Source organism: Hyaena hyaena, unplaced genomic scaffold (assembly GCF_003009895.1).
Source record: "Hyaena hyaena isolate Hyena2069 unplaced genomic scaffold, ASM300989v1 scaffold_1157, whole genome shotgun sequence".
NCBI lineage: Eukaryota > Metazoa > Chordata > Mammalia > Carnivora > Hyaenidae > Hyaena > Hyaena hyaena.
In genome coordinates, this window is record NW_024081749.1 from 139,503 (window position 1) to 151,436 (window position 11,934).

Sequence of the window (11,934 nt, forward strand, 5' to 3'; positions counted from 1 at the left end):
CAACATTTTATTATTTCATATATACAGAGGAATTAAAAGGATTGTACAAACATCTGTAAACCTAGCACTTAGACCCTACAACTGTCAATTCATCCATCCACCAATCCCGGATTGTACCTTTTAAGTGCTTTCTACTAGACTCTGCTTCCAGGATCATTCCCCATTTATTTGGGTCATTAATCCAGAGAATGAATGGGGAAACACAAATAGCCATTTGAGTTCCAGCTATATGCTTATTAGGACATAATGGAGGGAATATAAGATAGCATTTATGTCCTGAAGGAATTCACCACCTAGTTGAGAAGGTAGTATGTAACAAACAACTTGTGATCACATAAACGAGAATAGTAGTACAAGGATGTGCTTCCTGATTTAATACAGAATTATGAATTATTGATAAAATACTGTAAAGTTTTAGCATACATGTCACAAATTCATTTTTAACCCTCAGATGATAGATGTAATTCTTGTAAAGAGAAATTATAATCTTTGTGTCATCAACTAATTCAGTCTCTTAAGCTCAGTATTTCCCGCTTTCCTTGCTTTATTTTTTATGTCCAAAACTTACCTCTAGCACATGATACAAAAATCAAAAGGGGGTATACAATGAGAAGACACCTTTCTACCTCAGTCCCCCAGCTACCAGTTACCCTCTTTAGAAATAGTTACCGTCAGGGGCTTATTCAGTTGAGCATCCGACTTCGGCTCAGGTCACAATCTCACCGTTTGAGTTCGAGCCCCACATTGGGCTCTGTGCTGACAGCTCAGAGCCTGGAGCTTGCTTCAGATTCTTTGTCTCCCTCTCTCTGCCTCTCCCCCACTTATACTCTCTCTCTCTCAAAAATAAATAATAAAACATTTAAAAAAATAAATAGCCACCGTCAGACTGGTTTCATTCAGTCTAGAGCTACCTAATGTATATAAAAAGCATATCCCATGTATGTATATACATATAAATTAAAATATATACGGTAGCCTACTATACACACTGCTTGAACATGCTGTTCTGATTAGTGTGGTCTTTCCTAACTCTTATGGACTTTCACTCTGGACTTCTTGGGACCAGTGTGCATTATGTTTTCTGTTTTCCCCACATACTGGCTGTATTCCTGTATTCACATTCAGATCAAGAACACTTGTTTCCCATTTGTAAAAGGAAGAATTTGGGACAAAAATGCGCTCACCACATTTAACCATCAGTAACTCCAACTTTAAAAAAATTTTTTTAATGTTATATTTATCTTTGAGAGAGAGAGAGAGACAGACAGAATGTGAGCTGGGGAGAAGCAGGGAGGGAGACATAGAATCCAAAGCAGTCTCCAGACTCGGCTGTCAGCACAGGCCCGGGCGTGGGACTCGAACTCACAAACCATGAGATCATGACCTGAGCTGACGTCAGACCCTCAAACGACGGGGCCACCCAGGTGCCCCTACCATCAGTAACTCTTAAAAAATTCTACCTGGAAGCTGGAGGACAAGAGCTACCTTAAGTCATTCCAGAAGCTGTATTGGGTGGACATAATTATTGGGAAGGGAGATCTTCAAGGTAAAGTAGTCTGCACTCCCTGGCTGACCTAGCAAGTGAATGAACACTCCAACTGCAGCCTCAATTGTATGTACAAATTCCTACCAAAGACAGCATGATAGGTTTTTAATTGACTTAAGCCCATATTCATTTTTATTTTGCTTCACTACGAGTCACATGCTGATTCCAAATAAACACAAGAAATTCCCTGATTTATAATGAAGTCACCCATTAAATCTTAATTGCTTCTTGGACCTCAGAGTTACTAGGTCTTGTTCATCTTCCTTGAATCCCTTAAATCAAAACTGAAAGAAATGGTAAGTTCAAATTTTTATTAATAATCTCAGAACAAATACATTAACAATTCCTTAGAGTTACAACCATTTTACAGTTTTCAAAGAACTTTCACATATACCAATTAAACCCTCACAACATCCCTGTGAGGTAGGCAGGGTTGGTGTTATTCTATTAAAGGAATAATAATTGCTATTATCCTAGTTCAGTACACTAGCCTAGTGAACTAGGCTCAGAGGTGAAATAAATACCAACTAGGCTCATAGTTGGTAAATGATGGAGCCAGGACTAGAACCTAGGCCTTTGACATGCTGCCTCCCTGAGAACATCCAAGTAATGATATCCTGTGCTATATAATGAACATTTCTCCTATGATGTTGATCAGATCTGTTTTTATAAGTTTGATATCACCTTTTTCCCAATATCTAAAACACTCAGACTGTGATGAGACATGTCTTCTCTGTTAACTGGATTACTGGATTACCATCCTAACATGAAACTTTCTTGTGTTTGAAGTTTTGAGGATCCTTGGCTACAAGTTCTAAATCATGATACAATATGAGAATTTATTTTTGAAAATTTCTGCAAAAGTATTCCGATGTTGAATATGTCAAACTTAAAAACAAGCCTATTTAATATTTTTGAAAGCTTTGCTATCTTTCACTAAGATGTGTAAATGTGTATAAATGGAAAATAGAGAAAGGTGTTTAGCAATATTACAACATTACTTGGAAACCTATTGGTCGACCTAAGTGCAAGTAACATTACACTGATTTGTTTTTGTTGTTGGTCTTCTAGAGGAAGGAAAACCATTAGAGAATTTTCAGGCTTGATCCCATCTCATATATGATATCCTCAGCAACAACCTAGAAAAATGAATTATACCAATAGAAGGGTTCAAGCAGTAGTGATCATAGCATACATGCACGTGATAAAAAGGAAGAAAACACTTGCTCTTCAGTGGTTTTTGCCTTCGTCCAGTGTAAATATACTTCTCAAGGTAGATTTTAAAGCTATAGCATCTTCTATGTTAAATTTAGAAATGTGAAATATGGTGGAGTTATCAATGTGGAATATAAGATCAAAGCTGTAACTGACCCCAAAACTACCTGTTAAGAGCAGAGTAAAGCTCAAGGAGCATAAAAGGCAAGGGATAAAACTCAATTGTTCTGGTATGGAGAGAAAAACATCAAAGTAAACCTCTGGGTTAAAGTGAACCACAGAATATCAGGTATGTAAAAGCAGGTTTTAAGAATAGGAAAATGACACTGAACTGTAGTATCAGGAAGTACACTTTTTAAATTCCAGTTTTGGCCTTCTAAGAGCACTGGGAGAAACTTAAGCCTATGGGGAAGAGGCGGTACAGAAAATGGGATCTAGAAATGGGGTTGAGGTGGGAGGTTAGAGAACACCAAGAAACAAATACACTCAAAATGGATTTAGAATCCCTTTAAATCCATCTTTTCCAAAGAATGATTCCTAAATTTAGAGATTTGGTCAAAAAAACGCTGGTGAAAACCAAAGTTGTGACGATTTTACCTTGAAAAGAAAGTAGTACTTAAATGTAGATTAGAAATGACGCTGTTAAAGATTAGTCTACTGATCAGGCTGTAGAAACTAAACCTTAAGTGCTGCTGTCAGTGATACATGGCAGAAAACTGCTTCCAAATAGAAAACCATCATGATAGAATTTAACATTAATGAAACTATTAAGGAACAAATACTTTTTTACTGGAAGCCTAATGAAAAAACACTGGTGTGCTTACTTAAGAAATCTAACAGTTTAAGCTAATGTGAAAAATACTGCAGCTACATTTAAGTTTTCTAAGATAAAACTTGAGAAGATAAAGAATATTCTAGTTCAGTATACTGGGCTCCAAACCAACTACACGTTTGAAATGCATCTTGATTGTATTCCTTACATAGTATCATTGTCATCATCTTCTTCATGTTTTCTCTTCAATGGGTTTGATTCACTGGCTGTGTTCTGTGATGAAACCATGTTGGTGGTAATAAGAATATTTTTGGGCCCAATTATTGAAGGATTAATCAGAACATTTTGAACTGCAGTCGTTGCAGGAACTATAAACAGGAGAAAACACCTTCAAACTGAATTACCTCAAATCAGAAACATGGTAAAAATTATTCAACAAAGCTAAATTATAATTCTAACAACAATTTTAATAGTATTAATTGCAACTACATCATAGAAGAAAGTAGGGTTATTTATACTGCATTAGGAGTTGAATAAAATGTTTTAATAAAGTATTTAAACTAGTATCTAGTACAACATTAAAGTTCTGTGTCTTTTTTTTTTTTAACTTAACTACCTAAAATTTTAGTTAATACTTAGCCATGGGAAGCAGTACACTGGATTCATCATGGTACATACTAAAGGCACATGTTCAAGGTCAGGAATCACATTCCCCTTATAAGCAAGTATTTTATGTAAGTAGTTTACTATGTACATTTAGGTTTCAGAAGATGTTCAATTGAGATATATGCAATAATTATGCTATAGCAGAATCCTACTTATATATTACTCCAACTTAATATGTATCCTTCCATAACATGAGTAAAAGTACGATTTTTATTTGATGTACACTCAGTTGTTTTTTTTTTTTTTTTTTGAGTTTTAACCCTAAGTGGTTTTCCCTGAAGATGCCTTAGATTTGTGGACCCTAACTTATTTTAGTTATTTTCTTTGAGAATCTGATGATCATGCTGAATACTCTCCGTTCCCAAAAAGCATTACATATTTGTAAAATTTCATACAATTTTAGTGGGCTCATAGACCCTTCTGAAGAACACTTATTTGCAGCATTACTGCCACCTTCCTGGCATATCAAAACAACTTAATTCTTGCTATAGGAATACAAACTATTCTATAATCACAAATTATTCACAAATTTTAGGATTCAGAAAAAATATTTTAAAAGAACCACTTTCAATGCCCCCTCCCCATCCTGTTACCTGGTTTGACAGGTGTGGACTGAGAAGGTGGAATCTGCACCGTAAATCTTTGGCTCGTCACTGATACTGGAGGTGCAACTTTACTTGGGACAGATGCTGTTTGTGGTGTTGCTGTAGTTGTAACAGACCATGTTAGTTAGGTGACTTCATTACACAGGTTCATATTCTGCACTCCTTAGCTTATCAGAAACTACCTTCAAAGCACAGGGAACTAATGAATGGTGAGGAAAAAAAAAAAACATCAGAAACAAGCAAAGTACAAACTTGATGGTTTAGATGCTAAAACTTCAGGACAGTATAATTAGAATGTAGGCCCTGGAGCCTACCTACTTGAGTTTGAATCCAGGCTTTATCACCTACTAGATGAGTGTCCTTGGGCAAGTTATTTAATCTTTTAGTACTTTAGTTCTCTCACCTGTCAAATGGGGGTAACAGAACACTTACATAAGATTCTTGTGAAAATTAAAATAATCTTATGTATAGCTCTTCAAACAGCACCTGGCACTGAACTTTAGCTATATGAGGTTATGAAACTGAGTGTCCAAATAAACTAGCAGAATAAAGACCCAAGTTTTCTATTACTTTAGGTGGCACTTTTAATCTGTTACTTACTGAGAAGCAGAAGATGTCTACTATGCCTGTGAAGCTAAATCATGCATCTAACAAAAGCCTATCAAATATACCTCTTAGGGTTCCCAGGTGGGCACAAAAGTCAAATTCCTATTCTATATCCAGGTACTTTTTTAAGCAGAAAGGGATCTTGGAGATAACCTAGTCCAAACCACCCAGAATCTTAATTCTACCAGTTATTCCAAGGTAAAACTCAAATACCACCCTATTTTATAAAATTTCCTTGATTTGCTTAGAGGTCAATGCCTGCCTCTGAAATTGCCTTGTCACAGGAGCCTTTATTAGTATCTTCTCTTGTTCAGTAAATTACAAGCTTGGATAACATTTTTTATCTTTATGAACACATGGCCTTTGTGCCTTACTCCTAATAGGCACTCAACAAACTTTTCTTAATGAATGAATTTTCCAAGACTCAAAGACATATACTGACATCATAGCTCTCTTACAAAATACATTTATGGAAACATGTCTGTTCCTAGTTTTTCCTCTGGGGATGCAGGCTTACTATACATCCTTTTCCCCTGGAACCAGCAGTCTGCCCAGGGAAGAGTTGCTGGGGAAAACTACAACCATCATCATCTCCAGGAACAAAGGAGAAGAAAGCCTAAGTGGGGAAAGAAAGCCTAAATGGGAGAAGAAAGTTCAAAGCTACCCAGGAATCTGGCTCAATTGCTTTCTCTCCCAAACCCAGAAGGTGAGGACTTACTCTAATGTATCTTCATTCCTAGGCAAGTTTCCTATTGTATTAAGGATCAGTTCAAAGAATTTGGTGAAGCTTAATGAAACTGTTTTGTCAAGAAAATTCACTATAGGTGTTTTCTTGGCCATTACCATAACGATTTAACATTTAAGTAAGGAGTTTAAGTTTTAAAATTGAACAGAGCAGATGCTTAGATCTTGAATGCTTTACAGAATTAAATTTTTTAAAGTTCAAAACTTTTATCTTTAATACTAGATTTTACCAGCTCCCTCATTCTAGATTTTAAGAAATCTCTAAATCATGTATAATAAATGTCTAAAAATCACAACTGATAAAATTGGTTAACTTGCCAACACGTGCAATGAATTACCACACCCTAGAGGTTTTTTTAAAAACTTTATATTCACTAAAGTAATATGAATCCACGTAAACACTATATGACCCAAATGTTACACAAATTGTATATGCGAATTTCTGCTCACAAATGTCACATGCAGGTAACTGGAAGTGTACAACTAATACTCTACCCAGTTGGTTTTAAAATGTTTAAGGGGCGCCTGGGTGGCTCAGTCGGTTAAGCGTCCGACTTCAGCTCAGGTCATGATCTCACAGTTCGTGGGTTTGAGCCCCACATCCAGCTCTGTGCTGACAGCCAGCTCAGAGCCTGGAGCCTGCTTCATATTCTGTACCTCCCTCTCTCTCTAAACCTCCCCTGCTCATGCTGTCTTTCTCTCTCTCTCAGAAATAAATAAAAACATAAAAAAACCCAAAATGTTTAAGTGAGGATATGAAGAGATTGTCTACACACAGCAAAAATCAAATGTTGCTTACATTAGAGCTATATGACAACTATAGGACTCAAGTTATAAATCATAAGAGCCAAGAAATCAGTACTGGTCAAAGAGGATTATTTCTCAAAATACTTTGTTTCTGAAAGAAATCCAGCAGGAATGTAGGACCAAAAAAATATCAGGAACTCTAAATCCATTTATGTTTCCCTTATTATGGAAGCAACAACATTAAAAAGAAACCTAATGAGTTTCTAAATACCATTCTCCACTAAAAGGAACTAGGGCTCTTTGGAGGAATGGCTGGTTGTAGAACTAGGGTAAGGGAAAATATAAGATGAGCTTAGATCATCTTGTGCCAGAAAGCAAGAAATGCTCAAAGAATGATGGAGACCTGTTACAAAGGACACAGTAGACACCCTGAAGGGACAACACAGGACAATCAGTACTACTTCTGAAAAGATTAGTATTAAAAACAATGAGTTTTTCTTTGATATGCTTTTTGTACATTTTAAACTTCTTTGCATTGCATTCTCTTGCCAGTTTACTCTCAAATTTTTTTAATTTCTGAAATAAGTAGGCTACTGCCATGAGTGTGTCTGTCAACTTGATTTGTATAGAAGGCAGAAAGAACACAGCTTAACCTGTTTTTGGTATCCCAGTTTATTCCAACAACAACAATGGGTAATGTCGAATTCTATACTCGTTTGGGATCAGATATTCCTTGTGGCTTTTTCATTTTGAAATCTGATAAGATATATGTTTATAGTTTTACTAAACGATAAGTAAATGTATCAAAGGCAACACATATTTGGGAATTTCTGACTCGGCTTTTCACCTGGATTACAGTTCAAAATCAGGTGCCAAGGAACTTTACCAGCCAGAAAAGCCATTTCCCTCTCTCACTTACCTATAGTAGGAGTGGAAGGTCTGCTACTAACAGCACCAACACTTAACCGTGGAACTAGTCTTCCTTGGTTAGGTCCCTAGGGAATTTCAAAAACAAATGAGGTTTTTTTTCTTTTTTCTTTTCTTTTTTTTCCTCTTACAAATAGTTTATTGTCAAGTTGGTTTCCATATAACACCCAGTGCTCATCCCCACAAGTGCCCTCCTCCATGCACATCTCCCTCCTCACCCCCACATCCATCAGTCCTCAGTTTGTTTCTCAGCATTCAAGAGTCTCTCATGGTTTGCCTCTCTCCCTTTCCCCCACCATTTCCCCCCTTCTTCTCCCCCATGGTCCTCAGTTAAGTTCCTCCTAATCCTCCTATACCTGCAAACATATGATATTTGTCCTTCTCTCCCTGCCTTATTTCACTCAGCATAACACCCTCAAGGTCCATCCATGTTGCTACAAATGAGTTTTAATGTTGTTTAGATCTGACCCCTAAACTTACCAAGAATGAAATTAGGATTGCTGATTTGAATTATTAATGGGTAAACCCAGGGCAAGAATGTTGTTTTTGTTCCAACAGTGTTCTAAATCCAACACTGAAACTAGTCTTCACAAACATATATATAATATAAACATAATACATATGTATATAGACACAGATATAAAACACACATAGAAAATTCCATATAGTATTTAGGTTTAAGATAGAGTCTTATTTGGGGATGACAGGTAATATCCTTATGACTTTTAATCTTTACTCGTCAATATCACAACTTAAAAAGAAAGAAACTCTCTTATAGTAGAATTTCAGACAACAAAGGCAGCTAGCTGAATGTGGGGAGAACTTTCTTAGCAGTGGGAGAGCCTTAGGTCATATTTCAGAAAGTAAGTCCAATTCCTGATGCTATATCATTTACTCTGTTATCAGGTGTCACAAAAAACTGATAAACAGTGGAAATATTTAGAGGCATGAGACCCGGGAATCAGTCCCAGCTTTGCTACTAACTCCATAGATGAACTGAGGCTCAGTTTCCTGATGTGAAAATTAAGTGTTGGGTTAGAAGAACATTAAAGTTCCTTTTAACTCTAAAAAATTTTGTACTTTAATGTAGTAGTTAATTGCAGACATGGTATTTTCAGGGCTATAAATTTTAAAAATCCTAGTCAATTTTTTTAGTCTTTATTCTACTAATCTATCTACAGGAATGTGCTTTTTACAAATCCTCTAACACATCTCATCTTTTTAAAAAGCTAAGTTAACTAAAAATTCTTACCTTTTTAATTAAGGACTTCAGCCTATAGTTTGGAGCTGTTAAGCAGTATCTGTCAGGTGGCAGTCTGGGTCCTGCATATGGCTTAATCAGTGGTAAGGGCGTTTGATTTTTCTGCCTTGCAATATCCAGTAAAAACTTTAAAAAAAAAATCCTTATTAGAACTACAATTTAAAACATTTTAAGTAAAATGAATTTCAGATAAGTTTGCTCACATCTCTCGGAGGAGGAGAAGTAAAAGACTGATCAGCCCGACACTGAATTGCCAATCTCACATCATCTGCATCAACATTAGGTTTCTTAGCATGGTTTGAATAAATTTTTGCATCATCCAGAATTGTAGTCACATATCCTTTAAGAACAAAACATTATTTTCTTAAACCTATGAAAACAGCTTAATATTTGGTTCTACTAATATGGAAGGTTCTCCTAGTAGGAAGTTTATGAATTTTAGTTCTAATATCTAATTGATCTATATAATTAACAATCTTTTTAATTAAGTTTATTTATTTGAGAGAGAGAGACAAAGAGAGAGAGCATGAGCAGGTTAGGGCAGCGAGAGGGAGAGAGAGAATCCTAAGCAGGCTCTGTGCTGTCACAGCAGAGCCCCAACACGTGGCTCCGTCTCAAACCGGGAAGGAGATCATGACCTGATCAAGAGTCAGAAGCTTAATGACTGTACCACCCAGGCTCCCCTCTATAGGATCAATTTTAAACAGATATCACAGTTTAAATACCCTGGCCCCTAGCCTGAGCTCCTTTTTACTGCTTTAGGCCAAATTCTATGGTATTTATTAACTATTAAAGCAATTTAGTTGAAATAAAACAATCTTTTCAGATTCATAAGTTAGGCAAATTTTTGGTGTTTTGTTAACTTACGGAAAGCAAATTCCAACATTTGATTTATAACCCTTGGTTCATACTCCGTAATTCCCATATCCTTCAGGATTTGTGCCATCACCTGTAGATTCGAATAAAAACGCCAGATATATAATCTAGGTACTAGAAATCAAGACTGGACTGAAGGTAGTATTTATATTTATGATACTAGGTCTCCCTTTCTCTGGGCTTCAAACTTGTACTGATATCCTTTTCCTTTCAAGTGTGTGTCAGAATCACACCCAAACCGGTCATACCTTCTGCTAAAAACTTTATTTTTTGGCGGGGATGGGGGCGGGGGCAAAGAGGGAAGAAAGAGGCCCCAGTTGCCTTTCCCAGCGGGAAAGGCAGGGGTGGTTACAGCTGGTTGTCATTTTCGTGTATGGTGATGGGGGAAGCTAGCATCAGAACCCTGGACGTGAGAGTCCCAGCTGGCCAACCGGGCGAGACCACAAAGCGTCTGGGCCCAAGGCCCAGGAGACAAAGCAAGGTGGCTCGACTGCGCACTCCGGCGGGCCGCAAGCCTCCCTCTAGCGGGGCCGCGGGAGTTGCGGGAGAAGCGCCCCAGGGTCCAGGGTCCCCCCTTATCCCACTCCCGCCTGCTTTGGCTGGGCTGAAGCTGGCACGCAAACCCAGCCTCAGGCCCTCCGCCGGGGTCTGCCTCCCAAGACGATGGCCGCACGGAGCTTCATGCCCCGCCTCTCATCCTTCGCACTTACCAAGGCATCTCTCGGAGCGTTCTTGAGAGGCGCCATCTTGCTCGACTCCATGTTATCCTGCCACCCGTCATCCGGGGAGAGAGGGCTGCTCGCTGGCTCCTCGCTCAGGCTCCACCCCTGCGGGGTGCGGAAGGCGGGGTTTCAACGCCAGGCCCGCGGGCTGCTGCTTTTCTGCTGCTACTCAACTCTGTGGAGGCTGAGGGCAGCCGGACTAGCAGAGCCGGCGGGCCCTGGAGGATTGGCAGAGACCAGTAAGCCTTCCCCGGGGAACCCTCAGCCAAAGCTTGGAAGAGCCGAGAAGCTTGTCATTCTAGAGCTGTTCTCCGGTAAAATGTACCAAATAGGTAACCCTTGGCTTTGCTGGGACCCCTCTTCACACTTTCCCTGCTCCCACTCTGGCCCTTCCATCTCCCTGTAATACCTGGACACAAGTCCTGCCTCCAAGTGCCATTGTGATAGGATTGCCTGTGTAAAGAACACCCAGTTAGATTTTCAGATCAACCATGAATACGTTTTCATCCAAAGTATATCCCAAACACTACACAGGCTATACTTATGTATAAAATTATTTGTGGTTGATCTTACATTTAAGTTTAGCTTGGCGTTCTGTATTTTCATTTGTTAAATCTGGCAACAGCAGGCCTTTGGTCAACTCTCGTCAAGATCAACACCCTGTCATCGTCACTCATTTAATACTGATGAAAAGCTAAAGCCTTTGTGGGCCTGCAAGATTCCCTACCCTGTGGAGCCCCTCCAGCCTTGTCGCTTGTCATTCAGTAATTTTCTCCTCTCCCCAGTCTCCGCAGAATAACATGAGTGACTTTCAAAAACACATGCATCAGTTAACCATCTCTGGCTTAAAGTGTCCCTAACAGAACTCTTTCTTATTCTTCCACAATCCACCAATGTCCTAGTGTCCTCTAACCTTCAAAAAGGCACTCTAAACTACCGAGGCCAGTAACAGCAGCCAGCCATGTTATACATCCTCCCCGCAATCCACACTCAATCTGTAAAAAGTCTTATCAGGGCCACCTCCCAAAGTTGGACCATGTCTGTGTCTCCACATCCTCATCCAGTGCTAACCACGCTAACAGTCCAAACCAACAGCTGTACTCACCAAGACTACAAAGGTCCCGGAAATAGGTCCAAACGGATCTCTCAGTCATAAATCAGATAATTATACTTTCTTTAAAGCCCTCTAAAGGCTTCCTTCACAAAACATTCATACTGGATTTCTGAGGGTTAGCAGACCCTTTAGT

At 38.6% G+C, this 11,934-nt stretch overlaps 1 protein-coding gene across 1 annotated transcript; it reads right to left on the reverse strand.

The window, feature by feature from the left end:
• Nucleotides 1-1,843: 1,843 nt before the first annotated feature.
• TAF9B (TATA-box binding protein associated factor 9b) lies at nt 1,844-10,738 on the reverse strand. The gene is made up of 7 exons (XM_039222373.1): nt 10,676-10,738; nt 9,957-10,038; nt 9,293-9,429; nt 9,081-9,215; nt 7,821-7,896; nt 4,793-4,903; nt 1,844-3,901 (listed from the first exon to the last, which is right to left on the reverse strand). Exons 1-7 carry the CDS (start codon nt 10,724-10,726, stop codon nt 3,738-3,740), a joined length of 756 nt encoding a protein of 251 aa, XP_039078304.1. The 5' UTR covers nt 10,727-10,738; the 3' UTR covers nt 1,844-3,737.
• Between the last annotated feature and the right edge of the window lie 1,196 nt (nt 10,739-11,934).

Bases quoted from the DNA above. Each gene is read 5' to 3' on its own strand.
- TAF9B (XM_039222373.1), bottom strand. From the start codon at position 10,726: ATGGAGTCGAGCAAGATGGCGCCTCTCAAGAACGCTCCGAGAGATGCC. The intron at 10,039-10,675 runs GTAAGTGCGAAG...TCGAATCTACAG, and splicing joins ACGCTCCGAGAGATGCCTTG to GTGATGGCACAAATCCTGAA. The intron at 3,902-4,792 runs GTAACAGGATGG...TCCTGTTTATAG, and splicing joins GTCCACACCTGTCAAACCAG to TTCCTGCAACGACTGCAGTT.